The sequence below is a fragment of the Leptosomus discolor genome, chromosome 18 (assembly GCF_034619465.1).
Source record: "Leptosomus discolor isolate bLepDis1 chromosome 18, bLepDis1.hap2, whole genome shotgun sequence".
Taxonomy (NCBI): domain Eukaryota; kingdom Metazoa; phylum Chordata; class Aves; order Leptosomiformes; family Leptosomidae; genus Leptosomus; species Leptosomus discolor.
In genome coordinates, this window is record NC_141408.1 from 2,468,035 (window position 1) to 2,492,185 (window position 24,151).

Consider the following 24,151-nt stretch of genomic DNA (forward strand, 5'->3'; position numbering starts at 1 on the left):
CACTTCATTTAAAAGCTAATCTGCAGTGTCTGATGTGCTGGGATTTTTTGTTCTCATTGTTTCAAACCGCACCCCCCCCCCCCCCCCCCCCCCCCCCCCGCTCCCCCCAGCTGCAAAGCAAGTGGTCCCCAGAAGATGCTGGGGGGATTTATTAGCCAAGGTAATGTAAGCAGCAGCCCATCATATTTATTGTGATAAATGGCACAATATCCAGAGCACTCCTTCGCTGGAGGATTCACCCAGGAGCTCATCTTTATTCAGACGCCACCGCGCCAGAGATGAGATTGTCTTTTCAGACGTGCTGAGCTGGTATCTCTGATAGGAAGACGAGGAACAAACCTTCCTGCATTGCATTTCAGTCCTATGCCTGGGGGGCGAGGACTTCCCAAGGAGCCCAGGTCCCAGGCTCTGCTTCCTTCACTGGCCCCAGACACCATGGGCACCTTGCAGCAGTCTCCCACAGCTGAAACACGGAGCTTTTGTAGAAGTCAGGCCCTGCTCGTAGGTTTGGCAGTACAAAATTCCTGCAGCTGAATGACCACAGGTGTCCAAAGACAAGATGGGGAGAGAGACAGTGATGCTATCACCTCTGCTGCCAGCTACTGTGCACCATGGACTCAAGTCCTTATCAGCCACCAGGGAATCCACGTGGGAGAGCGGCTTGCTGCAAATAAGTCCTCCTGTGCTGTTGAGATCTTTGGTGCATCTGAGAGTGACTGTGCTGCTGGCTGAGCAAAGGGGTTTTACTTTTCCCCAGCAGCAAACAACTCTGATACAATTCCTGATGGTGTAGTGGGTGGGAAGGGGGTCAGGGTTGGGCCATGAGGCCCCTTGCAGATGAGAGGTTGGAGCCTCCCTAGCAGGGTTGTCTCCTCCCACCCTTGCTGGGAAGGAGACAGTGCTGTTGACTCTGACAGCCTGAGACGAAACACAGACGATGCTGCAGTGGCATCCTCTTAGCTCCTTAATTGGCTCAGGTGGGTCAGTGATAAGTGGTCCCCACATGATGTATTTGTTTTACAGCAAATTTAACTAATGGCATTTGCATAAATGGGAATTAAGAGACAAAGAGCAAGAAGATGAATGTGAGGATTCAAATGGACTCTGGGAAGCTCTTCCTGGGGTTAGCACGAGTGATGGGGATGAGACGCTGGTGCGTACCTGCACATGGGCATGCAGCTGGTCCATTCTCACTGTGCCCTCTGGGTGTGGGTGGAGATTTTCAGACAAATATCCAGGATGATCAATTTGCAACCTTGGTGAAGCACCTGTGGGTGCCTCTAGCTCAAGCACAGTAATGGGGTGCAGTTTGATGCGGGGGCCAAAGAAGCTGAAGCACCAAATGAAGGTGCCTGCAAGGGCTGGCAGAGGACCTGGATCGGTGTGAAATACATGTTGTGGCCGTGGTGTGTGTGGGTCCACACCTCTGAGGGGACCCTGGGGAGGAGAGATCATCCCTGCTCCTGGGCCACCTTTAACCGGGTATGTGCTGGGTGATATTCTGCTCCTCTGGCATTTCCCACCCTCCAGACAGCCTCCTGCCAGGATCTCTGGTATGTCTGTGGGAGTGTTGCAACCCCTCCATCCTCCCTTCTCCCTCAGGTCTCCAGCAGCTGTGACTATGTCTTCGTCAGCGGGAAGGAGTCACGGGGCTCCATGAGTGCCCGGGTCACATTCACATACGAGCACCTCTCTGCCCCGCTGGAGATGACGGTGTGGGTGCCCAAACTGCCACTGCACATCGAGCTCTCGGACACCCGGTTGAGCCAAGTGAAGGGCTGGAGGGTGCCCATCCTGCTGGACAGGAGGTGGGTGCTGTGGAGCCACTGTGCTTGGGGTCTGTCCAGCCTGGAGAAGGCAAGGTGGAGGTGGTGGTAGTGGTCTAATTGTCTTGTTCAGCTACTTAGTGAGGGGGTTTTAAAGATGATGGAGCCAGAGTCATCTCAGGGGTGCTCAGTAAGAAGGGGAGAGATCATGGGCACAGGTTGCACATTTGTATGGAAGGAGGAAAATGTCACAATGAGGTTGGTCAAATGTTGGAGCTGACGGGGACCATCCATCCTTGGCGATAGTCAAAACTTCCCTGGATGAGGCCAGGAGCAGCCAAGCTCCAAAGTTAGCCCTGCTTTGAGGTCTAGAGACCTCGAGGTGTCCATCCCAACCTGAGATATCTCGTCCTCTCAGCTGGTTAGGGGACAGAGATGCTGGTGACCCTGTTACCATGTGTTGCTAAAGCCCTCAGAGATCTCATGGGCAACAGGCGTCTTTTGGCCAGGAGACACCAATTTTTTGGTGACCTTGCTTTTCTCCCTGCCCGGTCCTCCCTTTCCTTTCCTGAGGGGGCTGAGAGCCGTGGCAGTGGGGAGCTTAGTAGCACTGGCCACCCACTGCCCTATCCCGCAGGTTAGTGCGGGACAGCGAGCACGAGGAGGATGAAGAGGAGCGGAAGCAGAGCCGTGGCTGTGCCCTGCAGTACCAGCATGCCACGCTGCAGGTCTTCACCCAGTTCCACACCACAGCGGCGGAGGGCACGGGGCAGGTGGTCACCATGCTGGGGCCCGACTGGCTAGTGGAGGTCACCGACCTGGTCAGCGACTTCATGCGCGTGGACGACCCGCGGGTGGCCCATATGGTGGACAGCTTCACGCTGGCTGGGAGGGAGCCGGGCACCACGCTCTTCAAGGTACCCCCCCGGCCGCCTTTCTCCACCTCTGCCAGCTTGGCTGGAGGTGGTAGGCGGTGACGGGCACCCTCGTCCCCTGCAGGTCGTGTCCCCGCTCGTGGAGGCGGTGCTGGGCGAGACACTGGTGACAGTGGCAGAGGAGAAGGTCAGCATCACAGACCTGAAGGCCCAGGTGGTCTCCAGCCTCTCGCTGTCCCTCCACCCCAGCCCTGGCAATAGCCACACCATCATTGCCCGGACGTCTGTGCAGCAGACCCTCAGCTTCTTCAAGCAGGTGAGGTCAGGAGGGTGTATTCAAGCTTGAGGGGACTGCTGGGGAACCTGGGGTGGGGTGAGGGCTCTATCTGCAAATCCTCCTCCTAAAGCCTGCCCAGAGTCATCCCAGGCCCCCACAACTCTCGCTGTCCCCCAGGCACCCTGGTGACCCCAAAGCACCCCAGAAACCTTCACACAGACATATGAACCAACCTTGCCCAGCCTGGGGACAGGACACAACCACAGGGACAAAGGGATCTGGAAGAAATCCTATACAGTTCCCAGCCCAGCTCTGGTAGCCACATCTGGCGCTTCTGGGGCTGGGATTTGGTGTGAGCCTGGGCAAGCATGGGGAACATTGAGGGAAGAACAGGCAAAAGGGAAAAACTAGGTGGTGGTTGGAAGGAACAAGATGGATGATAGAGGGATAAAGGGTGGATTGGATGGAGAGAAGGATGTAAAGGAGGAGGGATGGATGGAAGGATGGACATAACGGGTGCAAGTGGGACTTGCTTTGTGCTGGCAACTGGTGCCTGTGTTGGTCCTGCAGGAAGCACTCCTCAGCCTGTGGATTTCCTACAGCGACGGCACCACGGCCCCGCTCTCCCTGTACAACCCCAAGGACTACAACCTGGTGGTGAGCAGCCTGGACGAGAAGGTGGTCTCGGTGACCCAGGACCGGGCATTCCCCTTGGTGGTGGCAGAGAGCGAGGGTGCGGGGGAGCTTCTGCGGGCTGAGCTGGTCATCTGTGAGAGCTGCCAGAAGACCAAACGCAAGAGCGTGCTCTTCACAGCCTTGGCCAGCGTGCGGGTCCACTTTGGGTCTGAGGAGGACCCAACTTATGACTACGACCACATGCCCAGCAAGCCGGGGCTGGCGGAGACAGGGGCGAGCACCACCCTGCGGGCAGAGGTGGAGAAGAAAGCGGAGCCGAGCGAGGACAGTAAGATGTCCAGCGCGTCTCACCCCACTGAGGACTTCCCCACCATTCCCACTGGCTTCGTCCAGGTGACTAGGGGGCTGACAGACCTGGAGATAGGCATGTACGCTCTCCTGGGTGTCTTCTGCCTGGCCATCTTGGTCTTCCTCATCAACTGCATTGTCTTTGTGCTGAAATACCGGCACAAACGCATCCCACCCGAAGGCCAGACCAACATGGACCATTCCCACCACTGGGTCTTCTTGGGCAATGGGCAACCCTTGCGGGCTCACAATGACCTCTCCCCCCAGCCCGAGAGCCCCGGGAACCCCCTGGAAAATGTCCAGACCTGCTGCCATGGGGACCACCACAGCAGTGGGAGCTCACAGACCAGTGTGCAGAGCCAGGTCCATGGTCGTGGGGATGGTTCCTCAGGGGGCTCCACGCGGGACCAGAACGAGGACCCGCTCAACTCACCCACCTCCAAACGGAAGCGGGTGAAGTTCACTACCTTTGCCACGCTGCCCTCTGATGAGCTGGCCTACAACTCTATCCCCATCGCTGATGAGGAGGACTTGGAGTGGGTCTGCCAGGACATGGGGCTGCAAGACCCTGAAGAGCTTCACAACTACATCCGCAGAATCAAAGAGATCGCTTAACGCAGGGGCAGAGGGCATGGGGCGGGAGGGAGCGGGCTGCCACACCATGCCACGCCGTGCCACACCATGCCACGCCATGCTGGTTGCTTCCCGGGGGCTGGAGACCCAAATTTGGCTCTCTTGCACATTCCCTCTTTTGCACATCTCACATCCTCACCCCGTTGGAAGGCACCTCGGGGGCCTTTTTATTTTCTTGCCCTTTGCCATCTGGTTTTCCCAGGGGAGGCATCAGCACACTCGTCGTCCCCTATACCTCTGGCCCATGGCAAGGGGGCAGCAAGGGAGGCGAGCTGTGGGGCGGAGATGGATGGGGTCAAAACCTTGGGGGGGGGTTGTGCGTGCCCCATGGCGATCAGGGCAGGATGATGCTGTGGGTCCTGCTGTGCAGGGGGTGGAAGAGGGGAGATGTCCTGTTCCCCCAGGAGCCCAGCAGGGAGGTGGCAGGGGGGGCTTCCTGAAGGCAACTCCCCTGCCTTTGCTGCACTCGGTTGCACAATTTTGGAGGTGAGTGCTGGTTCAGGGATTTGCCACTCCACAGGTGTTGGGGGGGTGTCCCCTAACTGTAGCCCATTGCCCCACACTGTGGGTGATGCTGGGTGAGGCAGGAGGGGAGGGTGGCTGCCAGGGGGCTGGAGCCTCATGACCATGGGTCCACAACACCGATGTCCCCATCGCCTACTGCATCCCAGCCCTAAATGCCAGGCTTGCTCCGCTCCCTTTGGCGTGGGCCACGTGAGACAGTGACAGTAATGTCTGCCACATGAGCATCCCTTGTGGCTGCCTCTGCCCCCACTTTGCTGCCTGGGAAGGGCTGTGGTGCCCAGGGAGGGGGCAGCAAGCTTGCTGCCTGTAAGCTTGCCTGCCCTTGCCTCTTTGTTCTCAGCTGTGGGCTCCTCCACCCAACAGCCCTGCTGGGACCTCCAGGGCCAACCCCTGGTTTCTGTCCCCCCAGTGCTAGGATGTGGCTGTGAGATTGGGAGATGGTGCTGGAAGGTGGTTCCAACCCACTGCCCCAGAGGGCCAAGCCTGGGTGGGGACACCCATAACCAGGCCTGGCCAGTTTCCCCACTGCCGGCCCAGGAGGGATGCCCAGAGCCAGGCTTAGCCTCCGTGGTGCCTTCTGACTGCTATAACCTGATGCCTCCCCGATCACCCCACACTGGTGGCAGCTCCCAGCCTCTCCGGCTCACCCGAGAGGCTCCAGCCCAGCGCAGAGCATCTTCAGCCGGGTTAACCCTGAAGGAACACTCAGGTACCGGCCACTGGGCTGGGGGCCCCAGGCTGTGCAGTTGTACCTGTGGGCACCAAGCACGTGGGGGGACGGGGACCCCCCACAGCACCACCCGGTGGAGGGGGGAGGTGGAGGCTGGCAGCGGATTATTTCTGGATTTGAAGTTACCCACCACTGTGTCTCTTTTTTTTTTTTTTTTTTTTTTTTTCTTAAATAAAAGACCAGAAAAGAAAAAAACAATGAAACAAAAACCCAAAACCAAAAGGCATTGCAGCACTGTGATGGGCCGTAGCTCTGCTGCAGTGCCCAGGGTGGGTGTTCCCAGAGGTTTGGGGGTCAGCCCTGGTGGGCATGGAGTCTGCTGGGGGGGACGGACACGACACACATACTGCCAGGGTTCTGGGGGCATGGTTCAGTTTTGACCCCCCACATAAGCTCTGAGCACTTTGGGGTCAAAGTGGGATTTGGGGCTCCCCCCTCCAAAATCCTCCCCTCTTGGGCAGCCTGATCAAAGGCTGGTGGTCAGGGACCAGGCAATGCTGCGGCGCCATCCTTGCTGGCCCCCGTGCCTCAGTTTCCCTGGCAGGCAAGCAGCAACCCATGGTGGTGTGCGGTGTTTTGAAAGCCTCTTCAAAGAGTTTATAAATTTTGAGCTATGAAAGTCTCCGCTGAGTGGCCTTAAAGCTTACCTGATCGCTCTGTGCTGATTTTATGTATACACATACACACACACACACACATATATATATATGGGGGAATTGAGATGTGCTCAAAGGCCAGGTGGATGATGCAGTTAGTTAGGTTTTACTGTGCCCCGTTATCTAAAGGACCCAGGTCTGGCTGAACAAGACGCTGAGCTGATAGCGGCTCCAAGCAGTGAAATTAATACAGATGACTTCCCTGCTTGGAACTGCCAAACCTCCTTGTTAAATTAACATATATGAATATTTGTTTAAAAAAAAAAAAAAAAAAAAAAAAAAAGGAAGAAAAGGAGCAGGGGAAAGGTAAGAAAAGTGTATAATAAAATTTTATAATTGTAATAAGACACAGCAGTGCCCAACTCCTGGTCCATGAGTGCATCCCAGGGGCTGCAAAGGTAGAAGGCGGTGGAGGGGACAGAGACCCACAGGGGTCAGGGACGAGGTATCTTAGCTGGGCTTGGCATGGGGGTGTCCCCACGGCTGAGCCTCTGCCAGGTTTTGCCCTGCTTCTTCCATCTACTTCCCACCAGCCCCTCGAGCAGTGCTGGCTGCTCGCCCACCGCCTCCTCCCAGCGCTTGGCGGCTGTAGCCAGGCCCAAGCTCTGACACTGAGCATCAGCCACAGTTTTCCAGCCCATCACTTCCCATTTCAGCTGACGGATCCAGAGCCCTTGGGAAGGCAGCGCCCATGGACCAGGGGAGCCAAAGCCATTCGCAGGGGCTGATGATGCTCTCATGCCCTTGCACCCCTCAGCTCGTGTGTTACCAGGGCTCTCGCCACCCAGGCACCTCCAGCCAGGCACTTCCCTGCAGCTGGTGGGGATGGTGTGGTGCTGGGCGAGGGGCAGTGGGGAGGGCAAGAGACCTGCTCAGGGTGGCTTCACTTTTGAATGAAGAGAGCAAAAACTTCTACATAGCTGTATAGCTGTCTATTTATTGATATATAAATATGTATATGTTTATAGTTTATACATATGTATAGATTTATACTTTATACACACATATATGCATATATAATATGTCTGTGCATATATATATTTATATAAATATATATGTTTTTATATATATATATAAATATATATATATATAAAGGATGTATGTGTGTAGTTGCTGTATGGATTGATGCAAAGGGCTTTCTCAGGTGCAAGGGTGCATGTATGCACATACAGCCATCTAAAATACACACACAATTGCCCCCGAGCATCACTCACCATCCCAGCGCTCAAAAGCCCTCCCTGGGCATTAGGAGCAGGAGGGAAGCAGCTCACCAACAATTTGTTTGGGCTCCTGATGCCCCTGAAGCCCAGTAGCAAATGCACCAGGAGGCAGTGGGCAAAATGCAAGGGACAAACCCCAGGAAAATGGGAACACTGTGAGGGCTCTGGTGGAGTCTGACAGTGCTTGGTTCCTTCCCCAGCTGGTCCCTTTCACTCCTACTACTAGATTTTAATTTTTCTCATCAGGAATGATCAGCCGGGATATGGAATAATAAAAAAAAAGACCCAAGAGAGCAGCTGGAGATGGTGCGATTTAGGCAGCAGACCACCCTCGCACTGGGGGCTGGTGGCACCCACCAGGAGAGGCCACCTGCACCCCAGAACCCGGCTACTCTGGAACCAGCACCTTCCCTCCGCACTGCTTCAGGTCCCATTAAACAAACCTCCACCGAACAGCCAAATCTCACTGAAGGAAAAAAAGAAAGAGGAAAAATAATTAAAAAGAAGCCTCTATTCCAGCTCCCCTTGTGCGCTGCCCTGTTTATTCTCTGCTGCCTTTTTCCTGTTTAGCGTTTTACTATCTGCTCCCAGCAGGCAGGGACAAATTTGCATTTTAATGTGGTGTACTGAGGCTGCACAAACCACCTGTGAGGAAGAGGCAGAGCTGTGGACGGGCACCTCTGCACCTCAATGCCCCCCAACTCCCAGAGGGATGCTTGGTTCCCATGATCCTGCCTTAAAAATCCCTTAAAAAAATTATACACTCTTACAAAAAAACCCCAACAACAAATCTCATAAGGCAGCCAAGCCCTTCACACCACGGCGAGAGAGCAGTGAGCAGAGGGCGGAAAACAGGAATTTTCCTCTGCTGAGGTCAGCCCCAGCCATGCCCCAGTATCCCCCCCACCTTCTCCTCCATCCACCACCACCATCATCTCTCCCATCACTGTCTCATGCCTTGGGTTTTTCTCTTCACCAGCAACAGCTATCAGGGCCCCTTTTCTGCAATCCCACCCCAGCACACCCCTGTTTTGCTCCCCTTGAGGTGCCTCCAGCCACATCCCCTCCAAGTGCAGCTCTGTCCCCGTGATGGGACTTTCCAGAGACCACAAAATCCATGGGGCTGTGGAAGACCCGGTGGCTTTGCCATGCCTTCTCTCTCCGCCTCCACTGCTGTGGTCCTGCGCATGGAGCTGCTCCACACCACAGGAGGTGGAGGGATATTTCCAACAGCCAGAAGGATTTGTTTTCCAGGAACACAAACAATAACAAGAGCCTCTCCACAGTCATCTCCGACTGGCCAGGGGGAAGTTTAATTAAGGCAGGATCCTCGTGCTGCCCTCCCTTGCTGTTGACATTAACTGGGCAGGATTTGCATAGCAGCCAGGATAATTACTTCAGTAATTGCACCATTATTTCTGGGGGATCTTGGTGGCTTTTTTGCCTGGCTCGGTGAAGATACCTCCCCGAGGAAAGAAGAGGGATGCTTTCGTCTCCACACCAGATGGAGCTAAGGATGGACTTCCTGAGCAGCTCCAGGGAGTGGGAATAGGAAAGCCCATCAGGTCCTAAACTTTTGGGGCTCCTCCTCTGCACTGGGAAGCTCTTTCCCTCCTGCCAACTGTGGGACCTTCCATGCTGCCAAAATATTCCCCCGGGCAAGGGCTGTCCACGCAGGGAGAGGAGCTGGAGCTGGATCCAGCACCCCAGCCAACAGCCCTGGGGTGGGGAGCAGGCTGCAGATCCCCAAAACACTCGGGAGCACCAGGGAGTCTCCACAAGGTTTTAGGACCCTGCTATGAATTTCCCCCTGTTTTCTAGGAATTCTCCAGCACTTTCCAGGAATGGTGGGACTGGATCGCGTCTAGGAGGTTTTCAGGGCTTGCTGGGAACTTTTACTGCCCTCCAGGACTTCTCTTGGCTTGCCGCCAACTCGAGGGCCTTTCTGAGGTTTCTCTACCCTTTCCAGGAATTTCCATTAGCTTCTCATAAATTCCCAGGTCCAGAGCTGGTTTCCAAACCCATGGTTGCACACCTTGGATAACAGCTTCAGCGAATCAGTAGCTGGGTCTGTAGAGCTTCAAAACACTGCAGCACGCAGGCTACAAGAAAGAGGGAAGGAGGGTTTGATTTTGCAGGAGTTCCTCAGTTTCCCCAGTTGTCTGTGGCTCCAAGGCTTCACCTCCCCTCTTGAAGGCTGCCAGAGATCAGCCGTGTAGGTGCTCTGCCTCGGCTGACATTGTGCCACTGCTGCACATCCAGAAATTCCCCATAAACAAAATCAAAGCACCCTTGGGTGATGGGAGGACAGAGCTCATGGGTGGAGCTGCATGGCCAGTGGTGGGGTGCTTCACCACAGCTGCTCCTACGGCACCAGGCCCCACATTTGACACAGAGACCTGCGCTCCCAGCTTCCGCTCTGGGCTTTCCTTCATGTGCTTTGGTAAAGATATTGCCAGGATGGCATTAGGAGAGGCAGATCCCTGTAACTGCCAAGCTACGCTGCTTCCCGGAAGCTAAAATGCTCATTTTCATTTCACTGACTCAGCACCGAGGGGAATAATTTCCCGCAGTTCACTCCCACTCCACTGACAGGATCGTGCCCACCACGGAGCAGCACTGGTGGGGTGATCCAGGTGTCCTCGTGGGGGCCGGCTCTGGACGAGGCCATGGGCACTGCTGGCACAGCAGGGTGGCACCACCGTGCCCAGCGATGCTCCGTCTGCCCCCCCAGCCCAGCGAGCGGGCTGACTGCGCCGGAGGAGATGAGGAGCCCTGGCCTGCAGTGATGGAGGGGATCGCTCCCTGCAGAGGGGTGCGGTGAGCGCCCAGGGGACAGTTTGCCAAACACAGCTACCCCTGGCTGGCCCCATCCTGTGTCGCAGGGCCAGGCAGGGCCGGCAGCAGCTGGTGCTGGCGGTCCAGGCAGCGTGGCTGAAGAATGGTCCCAATTTTGTTAGTTCATGGATTTAAAGGTCACAGAACAACATCTCGTCTGACCTCCCATGACACGGCTGAGTGAACAGCACCCAATTACCCGTCTGTTGAGGCTCCGCGTTATGTCCAATTTAAGGGTTTCTCTTGGCCCCAATTGGAAACAAGGCTGCGAGGGCCCACATGTGGCTGGGTCCCTTCACTTTACCCTTGGGAGGCTGCCTGCCATGGCAGAAAGAACCTCCCAAATATTTGGCTTTTGGGGGACAGCCAAGCACCTTGGAGTCTCTGTACTTTTTAGTGGTTTTGGTGCCAGTCCAGGGAAAACAAAGCCTTTTGGCCATGCAGGAAAAAAATCGTGGATCCTCATTCCTTGCAAATTAGCTGGTTTATGGCTTTTTTTTGTTGTTGTCACTCTGTTCCTTCATTGGGAATCCAAGGAAGGAACAGCTCTGCAGTATGGGGACCTCTGTGATGGGAGAAACCAGCTCAGCCTTGAGGGAAAAATGGCTTAAACTGGGATGCAACTGTGAAGACCAGACTGGGGATGGAAATGTCATCTCTGTCATGAGCCCACACAACAGGGACAGGACACACAGCCCCGGTCCCTCAAAGCTCCCCCGGGTGGCCTTGTGAAATGGTTTCATCCATCTGTGCCTCAGTTTACCTTGACACTGGTACCTCCTTACGGCACCAGGAAGCCCGTGGCTGTGTAGGCTCAGTGCTGCAGTCTCAGATGTAGCCTAATTAATGAAATAATAATTCACCACTAAATAATTAATCACAGCAAATTTTCACACCCTCCCTCTCCCCCTCCCTGGATTTACAGGGTCTAGTTCTGTCCTTTGTTATTTAGGACAGTTAAAACTCCCCTCACCTTAGAGCAAATAAAATCGTCCCTTAGCCCAAACTTCTACCCAGCCCCAGCTACAGTTTTGTCAGCATTGTTTACCAGGGACCCAATGTCCGAACACACCAGGATGCATTTGCCCACCCCGACCTTGCAGGGGTTCAGGTCTTTTGGCTCCCTGTCCCTGTCAAAAGCAGCAGAGGCCCAGCCAGGGCCATGCAAAGAGTAATTGGAGGCAGCATAGATCACACTAATGATGGCAAATCCAATTAGCCAAGGGTTAAACACTCCACTGATGAAAACCAGGGGTTCAAACTGCTGAGCTAGCAAAAGCTCTGCACCAATCGATGCCATGAAAATAATATTGCTTGTTCTTGGGAGCCCATTTCTTTCTGTTTCAACAGTGAAATACATTTTGCCTGGCAGGAGCCCGCTGAACAGATTAACAAACATCAGCCCGGTTTAGATCTGGGTGGGGTATATAGAGGCGCCGGCTTTCCTGGCTCTCTCACACACAGAGTTAAACAAAATAAGGAATAATTGCCATTCACATTGTGCTGGCGGCTGCTATTAAATGGTCCTGGGATTACTTAGAGAATAAGGAGGATTCTCTGAGCTGCATCTGCACTGGAAGGGATAAAATTGCTGTTTCTAGATCAGTGTAATCCAACCTCCGGTTTATAGAGTCCTCCGGGAAGCTCAAGAGAGGGAACACAAGCTGGGAGACACAGAAAAGTACCCAGCTCACCTGCACCCATCATCACCTCTGCAAGGTCCATGAGTGGGTCTGAGTCTCACCGTGAATTCTTTAGTGGCTACTAAGGGTCATGCCTCTTCTCCGTGTGCCTACCCATTCGCCTCCCCCTGCCCCGTATTGCTCATCCTAATTCATCCCAGCCACTCAGGCCACTGGCCAGGAGGTTCAGAAACATCTAAAAGCAGAGGCAGCTCCATGGGGAATCAGTGCATTCCCCTAAACCATCTCTCCCCACCCAAGGTACCCACAGAGACCTGTTGAACACTGCTGCTTCTTGGGATTAGGCTCAGCGAATGCCACCAGATAAATTAGCAGGAGGAATTAAAAATCTCACAACAATAAAACCCCCCAAAATGCAAGCAGAGGTGTCGGTGGGTGACATGCCTGTCCCAGCAGGGTCCTTGGTCCCAGCTGCTAGGAAAGGGCTCCTTACTGCTCCCAACTGATCGCTGAATATTGCTGGCCCCGGTGACGTTCTGAAGGCTGACTGCTTCCAAATAGTGATGCACAAATTTGGTCTGGAGTTGTGAGAAGGCGAAAGCTGCCCAAGTGAATGCTCTCTGGACGGGGAGAGGTGCTGGGGACCATTGAGGACCTCGGTGGTGTCACCCTCACTGTCCCAGGCAGAGAGCAGGGGCGTGAGGCTGAGCCTGCCCTGCCAAATCACCCACTCCAGGGAGGCTTTTCATTAGTGCTCCCAGCCTGCTGTGTGAATTCATCTTCACAGGACACGTCTTGTAGCGTTAGGTAAATAGGTAGGACCAGCCGGTGGCAGAGATGCTGCTGGGGGCTGGGGAATGCATCACCTTGGCTGCTTCGGGAGTGATGGGCATGACGCATCCCAGGAGTTTGCTCCGAGTCCCTCAGATTTGTCTCTGCTTTGCCTGATCACTTGTGGCTGAAATGCCAAGACACTCCATGAAAAAAAGTACAGAAAAAACACATTCAAAAATAGAAATATTTCCTTTTGACATATTTTCTTGGCTTGCAGTAAGCCACTTCGATCTTTTGATCTGAAGTTTCTTCCCCCCTGACACATCCTTTGCATTTATTTATTTTTTGCCTTAAAAAGCTAGAAACCAGCATAAGCCCTTTTGATTTTGACTGGAACAGAGTACGAGCACAGATGATGTCCCTGGAAAGTGATTTTTTTTTTTTTTCTGAACTGCTCCAGAACTGGGAAGAAGAAAAACCCCAACTAAATCTGTTGTTGGCACAGCTGAGAAGGTGATATTGAGCATGTGGAGGTCCCTGGGGCTTTTGGCCTTGGCTCAGCTCTACCACCAGCTAGAGGTGTCAAAATGCCTCCAATGAAAGCTAGGGGGGAACTGGGGGTGTGCAGGAACAAGGCCACAGGATGCGTGTCAGAGGGAGAGTGGAGGAGCACCCCAAAGCCAGAATGAAGCCCTCCAGCATGGAAATTATCCCATCTGGGTGAGCTTTCAAGGATTCTCTCAGCCTGGCTCGGAGGGATGGGGAGGCAGCATGGGGAAAGCTGCCTGACCTGGCTATCATGTAAGAACATTGCCATTGAGTTCTTCCTCTTTCCTCCAGAAAAACTGGGCCTTTGGAGATCTTTATAACTTGCAAGTCTACTTTTGCTGAGATATTTCTTTCGGGTACTTTGCTGGGTTTTGGCTGGCCCCTGCCCTCTTGGCTGGCTGGGATCACACGGGACACTGTGCGTGGGGTAACCACACAGACTGGGCAGCATTTGCTTGGGTGAGTATGAGCCCTCATGAGAAGCGTTGCAGGTCATCTCCATTTCAGCTAGGCTAAGCAGAAGTTATGGGCTTGGATAGCATTGGAGGTGTGAGAGAGACAAACCAGGGCTTTCCGGGAGTGAAAGTTCACCAAGAAACACCACTTCTGATCCCACCTGAGCTGAAGGCACCGCCTTGCCTAGATGAAGGGTCTGCACACTGTGAATGCAACCAGGGCACAAGCACCCTGCTGCACGGCTCTGCCCCCGTACAGCAGCTGCCAGACCCTCTTGAAAGCAGTTGAATCATTTCATTAGTGTGTTTTTGAAGCCATCTCTACTGTGGCTCTCAGGTAGTTGTTTTATAACCAGTTTATTTTCTCTCTGCACTCAAAATGTTCACAATATCAAATCACTGCAGTGCACACATTTGCCAGGTCCCCTCTCTATTACCCGATTTTGTATTTAGGCTTTGTATTGTGGCTTAAGATCAGGAGAGAGCTCTCCATCCATTAGCATGGAAGCAAAGTCTCTCTGGGGCAGCTTCCCTGGGCTCTTAGGATTTGATTCTCAGCTAATGGCTATGGTTGAAAAGACACAGGTATCTTAAAACCTGCCTTCCTTGTGCTTTTAGGTCTGGGGCACCCCTCACTCTGAAGACCTAAGCTCTCTTCTGGGGGGTTATGAAGTTACTGGAAACCTATTGCTAAAAGCTACAGCCCCCAGTCCACAGCGCTGGGATGCTTTATCCTCCTCCTTGATGGCCCTGCAAATTGCTATTTGCCTAACATAGTCAGGGAACGTTTTGTTTCACAGCTCACTGATGCAGAGATGGCAAATTTCTCCTGGAATCAGGTTGCAATTCCTTTTTCCTCCCCCCCCCCCCCCCCCCCAAAACCCCAGTGTTTCAAAAAAAAAGGTTTTTCCAAAGTGCATGGCAGAAGACACAGGAGGCAAAGCCAGCCAGAAGGGGAGGTGGCATCCCAGGCCACAAACCTTCTTCCCTAGCAGAGAGGGGAGAAACCTCTGAACCCAAGTTGAAAAAGAAATGGCACTGCTGGTGCATGGGGGCTGTGCTACACTTTCCACAAGCACTCGTGTCCATGATTGTGGTTGTTGCCAACCAGTGGTAGAAAAATCAAGCTCCTTCCCCATTTCTGACCCTCAGGATACTCCTTGGGTCTCCCCCGTCCCACAGACACTGCAAATCCCCTGGATCTCAGCCCGAGCTCATGCTTTTTGTGCCAGTAAATCTGGGTTAAATCCTAATAAAGAGAGCAAAGACTCTCTTCTCCCTCCTGGACCATAACACGCAAAACATCACCCAACCTCCATGGGGCTTGGAGATGTGTAATGTCAGGTGAGATGGATCCAGGCTGGCGTGGGGGAGCTCCAGCCATTTTTCTTTCTTATTTTTCCTCTCCTTCCCCCTTTGCCCCGACTTCAAGCACCATGTGATCTATAGAAAGATAACAGCTTCAATTGCTCCAAATTGCTTATCGAGGACTCTGTGGTAAATCAATGATTTTAAATGGGATCACAGAATAGCAATCCCAATCACAGCAGAATAAAAAAGATAAATAGAGCCGGTCGGCAGCAAGGAGAGGCGAAGCTGATTGCATTCAGGCTCTGCCACTGGTGGTGGGCACCAGAGCTGCCAGCATGGGGTACAGGAGAAAGGATCTGGCTGACCCGCTTGGAAGCTTGCCTGGGTAAAGCCAAGTGAGGGGCAAGCTTACAAAAGTCCAGGCAAGCTCCCCTTGCTCCCTTGTCTTGAGTGCTGCAAGTAAAATTCGGATCAGCTCTTCAGCATCATGCTTGGGACAGGATCCATGGCACTGGTCTCTCAGATGTGGCATGCAACTGCCCCTATAGCAAGGTCCTGAGCTTCCTTGCACAGGGCAGGGAAACTGAGGCATGCATGCATGGACCCCCTGGGCTCTGCCCGTTGGGTTCTGTGGCTACAAATTGGACTAAAATCCCCCCGTGTGTGCATGCAAGTCCCTGCACATGGTCCACGTCCCAGCATGTGTTTGCAGACAAGGTGTAGACAAAGCCAAGTTCCCACCGAAGCCGTTACTCATCCCCTCCAAATTTAATTTCGATGTGAAAATATCCCCACTCCTCTCAGAACAAACAGCTTGATGGTCGCAACTGAAGAACATGAGTTATCATGTCCTTAAATAGCCACTTTCTTGCTTTTAAGTGCTCAGGTTCTTGCAGTGAGTTAGTGCAAGCAGAAATGCTGTCACTTAGCAACCTCCCCAGTTTGGAGGATGTGAAAGGAGGTGGTGATGGGGGATTTTTGTCTGTCTTCTCCTGGAATTTCCAACCTGGCTTGGTCCTGAAATTTCTCTGTGCATGTCTGCAGGGCGAGACAAAATGAAGATGCAGGTGAACAAAAGCACCATTAGGCATGTCAGTAAGTGGATAATGAATGCTCTTCCCTTCAGGTTTTTCTCTCCCCCTTGATTAACAAATTCTACTTAGTGCATTAACAACCATACCTTCATGTGCATGGCCAAGGCAAGGAGTAGTCCTGCCTCAGCGCAGGCTGAATAGACAGAGATGTAATGGATGGAGAGATGGATAGAGGGTTGTATAGATGGGCTTTTTGTAGGCGTGGTGCTGCTTACAATGTCCCACCTGGCAGAAAACACATCAGTTTTGTGGGAATCCCTTATGCCTTTCAGGGATGGAATGAAAAGAGACCTACAAAATCACAGGACAAGTTTTCTATTGCTCTCTGTGGTCATTTCCTATGTCTGTCACCCAAATGTGGAGCATTTCAGTCCATACAAGGCTGTCGTAAAACGGCTGGAAGAGGGAGAGTTGGGCACAACATGTCAAAACTCAAGAGCAGGCTCTGGAGCAGGTTGTGGTAGTTCCGGGGCTGTGCAGGTAAATTAACTTTAATTAATTGCCCGGTGGGATAAAACGTAGGTTATAGAAGGCATTGAGAGGGTCAGAGAATCTTGCGTGGGCACGGGGTGGGTTTGGATGGGTTTCACACAAGAAAAGAGAAGCTGGATGGAGTTCAAGACCCTTGGTTCTGGAATGAGCTGATTCATGGAGTTCAGGTTAGAAGCGAGTGGAGATTTATGTCCCCGAGGTCAAGGCTGAGGCTGTCATTGCACCCCCCAGGCAGGATGCTTTGGCTCTGCTACATCCCTCCTGCCTGAGCATTCCCAAGCAACACTACGATGCTGCCCTCAGACACAGGACACCAGAGTAGACCAGGAGTGCATGAGAAGTGATGGAGCAGAGGGATCCCACTGCTTCTGCCAGGGTGTGCACGGAGCACGGGTGGCAGGGATCCCCCCGTGCGTGAACGGCCCTTGTGGAGAAGAAGCAGGTAAGCAGAAACAGTGCAGAAATCACATCATTTGCAGGGTAAATGGGGAGAGCTGCAGGCTGGTGATACTCATGGGGAGGGTTTCCATCATTCTACCCTCCTCGCTCTGGTCCCCCTTGGGTTTCTGGTTGCCATGTGGGTCCCACTCTGACACACCCCAGTGGAAGATGGCTCAGCCCTGCTCTAAACAAGGTGAAACACACAGCCTGCCCTTTGTTTTAACAGACCACTTATTATATACAGTGAGCAAAATGTAACCAACCTTGCAAATACAGCTGGAACAGGCACCAGCACAGAGCACCATCGGTGTCTATTATGCGACTGCTAAAGAACGTTCCTAATAACTAATTGTTGGTTATTTCAGAGGCAAGAACTTGCCCATTACACACAATATGCAATTAGCTATATTTAAAAAGCTCTCTGCAGGGCTAGATTCAGCAAACTTGGCCCACCCCAAAGAGCAGTTAAGCATGTGCTTAACTTTAAGCACGTCCTCTTGTCTCACTGACTCCAGATTAAGCACACACCTAACTCTGTTCCTTATTCTGCACTTGATTTATTGCCTGATTTTTTAAAAAATGTAACGTGGCGTTGCTGACAGTTTAAGCTTCAGAGAGCTGTCCAAGAATAATTTTTACGAACAGAGACGGAGGCAAATCTAACTCAGTTACAAACTGACACCAGAAAGCCGTCAGCTCTGCGGCTTTCATGGGGCGGCAGCATCGGAGATCCCAATGTGGGCATGCACGAGCTGCCTCGTGCAGCATCACAACCTGAGCCGCAGTTTTGCTCGTCTCCAGGGTGGCTTTCCCACCCCAGGGACCCGATGCTGGACCTGAAACAGGGGACTGGACGGACAGTAGGGTTAGTGGAGATAAGAGAGCATCCTTGCAAGGTGCACCCACAGAAAATTCCATTCCCATCCCAAAAGAAGATATGGGATGGGAGGATTTAAGGACCAGCAAATGCCACAGTTCCTTCCAAGGCTGGAGGTTTTGCTGGTGCTGCAACAGGCTCCATGCCCATGACAGCGAGCAGGATGGGTCTGACTGCAGGTCCCTCTGAGTCACGAGGGGAAAAGCCCCGTCTGCCAACCCTCGAGCTGCTGCCCGTGTCGGGGATAAACTGAGCAAAGTCTCCTCTCACTTTGCTCTCTCTCCATCTGTAAATACTTCGAGATAGCAGCCGTAAAAGTACCTTAGAGAGAAGGCAGCAGTAAAATTACATCAAGCCTAGGGGCTTAAACTGATTGAAGGATACATTTTCCAAGCTGATACAGCTAAAGCAACAGCAGACAGCGTGTGCACGGAGCAGCCAGGGGAGTTTGATAATTTTTTGCCCTTCTAACTGGCCAGACAGCTGGAAAAAAAGCCTGTCCTGGTTTGAGCTAGAACAGAATTCAGTTCTAGCTCAAACCAGGACAAAGCCCCGTGAATATTTTGGGAATGTTTTCAGGAGAAGTGCAGTGATTGGGGGAATGCATTAGCCAGGGGCAAAAGTCTCTGAGCTCTTCTGTGCAAACAACTGTTGCTGGGAAAAAATAGGGATAGCGTTAATCTTGGTGTGCTGCTGCAGCCTGTGCTGTCTTCTGGCCCTTTTTGGAGGCTTCTGCACCAGGTTGTGAAAGGTGACGGCACTCCTGGAGCTGCTGCTGTTGGGACAGAAAGGGAGAGGGAGACAGCGACTGTCCCAGCAAGTGCACAGCTTGAATGTGTGTGTTATCTTTAAAAAAAATTAAAAGATTTCTGGACACCTCTTCCCCCTTAATTTCCAGCCTCCCTGCCTTCTCTCTGCCCCTTCCCACGGGGCTACATCATGTCCCCTCAGCCCCAGCCCGTCCAGAGCAGCCTGACCTGGAGCACAGAGGGGCTCAGCCCCGCAGGACCTGGGTTCAACAGCCGAGATGAGATCGGGTATATTTGCTCTGACCTGCCCTGGCACCTCTAATCATGATTAATGGCTGTGACGGTTATCTGGTTGACTTTTACTCCACACCCCGGCCAGCGCTGGGGGCGCAGATGCCTGACCTGCCCTTGCGCACGGGGGCTGGCGCTGACACCAAGAATCGATCACGGCGGCTGTGGCTATTGCTATTGCCAGGAGCAGGAAAGAGAGAGCACGGGGAGGGGAAGGGGGGCTGACTTTGCTCTGCACTGGGAACTTCCCTGGGGGGACACGAGTAAATGTGCCAAAAAGATCCTTGAGCCTTTTCAATTATCCCCGTTGCATCTCTGGGCTTGCTGAAGGGTGGGAGGCAGACGACGGGGCAGGGGGACTTTTGACCCCAAACCTAAAGGCTGAAATCTTGAGTGATTTGTGTCGGTAAAGCCTCTAAACCTTCTCGCCCCACCCCCGCCACAGAAATCTGGCTGTCAAAGGGATTAAACATTCACTTTCCCCCTGCAAGAGAAGGCAGGTGGGGGGAGCAGGATGCAGCCTCACATCCCATGTTTGAGGGACTCACATGCCAAACCCCTTCCCCAGGGCAGAGCCTGCCACAGCCCAACTCCCTGATACCCTCCTTCTTCCCGAGCCTTCACAAGGACGATGTTTGAGCTGCTTTGTGACTGGGTCCAACAGACACACTTGGGTAGTAAAAGCTTCCTGCGTGCCTGTCCATCCCGTCCTGTCCCATCCCCAGCTCACCCCATCACTCCTGTTGGCCTGAGGGAAGGAAAGGCAAGAAGAGACTGGGGGTAGGCAGGGCAAAGGGCAAAATTTCCTCTTTTGGCTGCAAGAAGGGACTCAAAACAGCGTCAGCCGGTTTCTGCTTATCTGACGGTGTCACCTTCCAGGGAGAAGGAAGCAGCTGGGGAAGGAGAGCCTGGACTAGGGTGGGATGACACTGTGACCCGCTCATGCTGGCCTCATCACTGTGATTTCAGCTTTGCCTAGGTGTCTGGGGGGCAAATAGGAGCTATGAATTGGCTGGCTGCAGCTGACTTTCACTGTGGGCATAGTGCTAGCAAGATGCTATCGTGGTACCCAGAAGGGCTCTAACGATTTGGGAGGAAGATAAAGGCAGGCGTCCTGACCGCAGCTTACTGCTCTCCAGTGCTGCAACTCTTTTCTGAAATAGTTCCTGTCTTTGTAATGAAGTACGAGGTTATGCCGGACTTTAACAAACAACAGGGACATGGCAATATGCTAATAAATGCTGAATTAAATTTGATGGAAGCCGGGAAGAATTATCCCAGAATGTATTAATTAGTGTGATTACGAGATGTTTGAAAAATGAAAATGCAAAGCAGAGTCTATGAGGAGAAAAGGTATTTAAGGAGTGAGAGCCTTTGATGGTCTACCCAGGGGGGTGTGCCTGGATTCCTGCACCAAGGCCAGTCCTCACTCTGGGACTCACTGGGGCACCTTCCTCGTGACCACCCCGAGCTGAAGCCCTGAGCAATGGGTGGCCCCGTGCTCCATTTGCCACGGTGCGATGGGGCTGCAGGAGCAGGAATTGCCAGCCCAGCTCTTTTCCCCAAGCGATTCGGCACTGCAAAACTCCGCTTTGCTGTAAACACACTGGCAGCTCTTGAAATCACTTACTTCTCTACCCAAATGCCTCCTCCAGGGAGGACGATGCTGCCTCTTGCAGAGCAGCGTGCCGGGTCGGCTGCTGGTGGGGCAGGCACGTGTTCCCCCTGAAGGGGAATAGGTTTTCAAAGTGAATCTTAAATCAGCAAGCTGACGGGCAAGCCCTGGATGATTTCCTTCTCGCTCTTTTTTCTTTATTGATGTTATTTTACCCCCCAAATTCCTAGCTGTCATTTCCTCCACCACCCCCCTCCCTGCAATTCCCCGAATCACACAATGTGCATCAAACTCAGTCTTCAACCACCAAACCGAGGCTGGTGCTTCCTCCCTGCTGCAGAAACCTTCCCAGCGCCTCACCCGGAGGATGGCAGCAGCTCATGGAGAAGGGCAAGCTGTGGCTCTGCCATCAAGACTGCAAGCATCACCCTGGGATGGAGCAAACCTGGGCTCCCCTCTGGGCACAGCACCATCGCTGAGTGCTGTGATCAGGTGCAATACTCTGGACTGCTTTAAAACAACGTCCCTGAGCTCCTTTGATGCAGAGCTGAGTGAGGAAACGACACTCAGCAGCGTTCGCATGCCCAGTAAGGGCTATCTTGCCCTTTGCTGAAGGTTGCGTGACCACCCCAAAGCAGAGCTCTCTCTTTTTCTGTCTTTCAGCAGAATGATAATCACAGTAGTGCAGTTTCCCGCTACAAAATCCTGCAGGACAGTCCCAGGATCAGGCTGAGATCCCACCTCTGCTCAGGGTCAGTCTGTGCCCTATTTGCCAGCCCCATTGCCAGAGAGAGTGGCTGGATGGACAGAGGGATAGACTTTTGTCTGGAGGAGGCCAGGAAGCATATATGGGGACAGGTACACGGTGCTTCTCTGGGGGTGGGCAGCTAGCCACACAGCCCAAGAGATTCCCCTCTCCTGTGAAGACACAAATTTCTCCACTCCTGCCTTTCATCATCAAGGCAGATGTGTGCTCTGCAGCATCTCCCAGCCGACAGCCCTCCCATGCAGCAGCCGAGACAGGGGCAGGATTTCCCTGAGCTGCTTTCAGCCACTTCTTGATGCATACTTGCATGCACTTACCAGTTGCAGCAACCCCTCTTAGCTGCGGTCCTGCAGCTCCTCGCTGGACCACCAGTGCCATGGTCCTCCCAGTCTCCCCATCAAAGCCCAGGACTGAGCCTCAGCTGAGAACATAAAGAGCCTTCTGAATCCAGCTGTCCCATTCGCAGTGATAAATGCTGAGCCATAGCCCGAGCTGTCACAGCTCCAGACTGAAGTGTGGGGAAAAAGACCCTGAAGCCACTTTGCTGGATCTATCACAAGGCAGGAGTTTAGCTAACAGGCGATTGTCATCACACACCAGTTTGTCCTCTTGCATCTTGCCCCTGCCCTCCCACAGAGCAGAGCTGCAGGAAGTTCATGTGGGGAAGGCTCACACCTATCCCTGGCAGGAGCAAGAGGCACTGGTAAAACTCTCCACATTTCTTGTAGGGAGCAAGTTCAGCGCTGGGGAGAAGGGCTGGAGGGGACAAAGGCACAGGGACAACCCCAGCCCCCTGCTGGGCTCACCATGGGTGATGCTACCTGGTCACAGCGCTGATTTGCACCCTGCGGAGCGATGCACCGGCTAGGTGGGCTGGGGGTGCTAGTAGCAGTGAGCTGGCTGGCTCCAGTGGGAGAAGCGACCAGGTCTGAGATTTTTTTTCCAAAAGCCTCAGGGTTTTAGGCATTCAGATTTATAGACATTTGCTTAATGCAAAAGCTGGGGAGGAGGAAATGGAAATGGAAATTCATGGCTAGATAAATGGCTCTATAAGAGGGGACAGACGGGTGGGTTTTTCTGCTTGGAAATCTCTACCTACCTTCCTGCATCTGGCTTTCAAGAGCCCAGTTCCGCAGATTTTCACCCACAGACTCTCCAGGAAGTTCAGAAACACCCACCCGTCCAAGCTGGCATCCTTCGTGCCAGAGCTGCCCTAGCCTCAGGCATCGCTTTCCCGTCCTTTTCCTCCAGAAGAATTTAAAGAAAAAATAAAATGTTCCTAGCTGCCACTTTCTTGGAAAAAAAGGGTGCAGGTTAAAAATATCCTACTGAAAGGAAAAAGAAAAAAGCCTAGCGATAAGAAAAGCCAAGACAAGCCAAACAGAACCCATCTACAAACCTTCAAGTCTCCAAGCCCTTCTTCAAAACTGAAGGTATCAAGGGCACCTTTCCACTCCCCCCAGTAAATCCTTACACTTCGTGTCTTTCCTGTGAAGTTCTTCATGTATAATTTATACTTATTCCCACACCTTCCTGTTTTCTTTTTTCCCTGATTTTCAGGAAACGCCTACAAAAGCAGAACTTCCATTGCCAGCCAGCACATGCTCTTTGCCAGCTCATGCACGTGGTGAAAAATAACTTGGGGAGCTTTGGTGTTCAATGAAGCCTCTGACCACTCCTGAAGCTGTGTGACAACCCTCCTCTTGGTGGGCAATGGAGCTGTGGGGCTAAGGCGGGCACTGAACTCTCCAGCACGAATCAAGATCTGAAATAGTTTTCCAAGACTGAAGTGATCATGAAGCTCCAGGTCTGGGTGTCCCCATAGTGGCTTCAGTGCTGGCGTCCTGCCTGGGTTTGGAAAAGGTGAGGTGATGAATCTTCATGTCTCCACTGGCTAGAGAAGGTATTTGCATCTCTTCTTGCAGGTAAGGAATGATGGAACAAGAGGGAACAGGCTCAAGCTGCACCAGGGTAGGTTTAGGCTTCACATCAGGGAAAATTTTTTCACTGAAAGTGTTGTCAGACATTGGAATAGGCTGCCCAGGGAGGTGGTTGAGTCACCATCCCTGAATGTGTTTAAAGGTCGTTTAGATGTGGTGCTTGGAGATACGGTTTAGGGGTGGGCTTGTTAGAGTAGGGTTGATGGTGGGACTGGATGATCTCAAAGGTCTTTTCCAACCTGAATGATTCTATGATTCTGATTAAAAAACCCCAATTCTTGCTCTTTAAATATCAGAGAAACACACCTTCCTCAAAGCCCAGAGCCACTGGCTGCCTTGAGGCCCCACCAGCTGCAAGTGGGAGGGCACCCAGGTGTGGCCCCACACCCCGTTTCACCTTGCTTTGCACAAGTCGCATCCTGGAGAAGTTCAAAAAGAAACCAGCAAAATCTCCCCAAACCAGACCAGCCCATTTGGAAGGGAAAGATTTTGATTCAAAGTGACTGCTCCTTTGGAGATTTCCTCCCACTGAAGGAGAAGCATAAACAAAACCCCTTTTCTTTAGGAAAGAAAACCAGGGAAACCAAGCTCAGATCAGAAGGGAAAGCTGTAATGGGAGCAGACACCATCCCCCGCCACAGCTGAACTGA

At 52.8% G+C, this 24,151-nt stretch overlaps 1 protein-coding gene across 1 annotated transcript in view; it reads left to right on the top strand.

The window, feature by feature from the left end:
- TMEM132E (transmembrane protein 132E) overlaps positions 1 to 4,517 on the top strand; it is a 38,460-nt gene extending 33,943 nt beyond the window's left edge. The window contains exons 7-10 of the mRNA XM_086475398.1: positions 1,603 to 1,808; positions 2,404 to 2,683; positions 2,766 to 2,957; positions 3,489 to 4,517. Coding sequence (XP_086331524.1) covers positions 1,603 to 1,808; positions 2,404 to 2,683; positions 2,766 to 2,957; positions 3,489 to 4,517 — 1,707 coding nt within the window. The remainder of the gene's footprint in view (positions 1 to 1,602; positions 1,809 to 2,403; positions 2,684 to 2,765; positions 2,958 to 3,488) is intronic.
- The last annotated feature ends 19,634 nt before the right edge of the window (positions 4,518 to 24,151 follow it).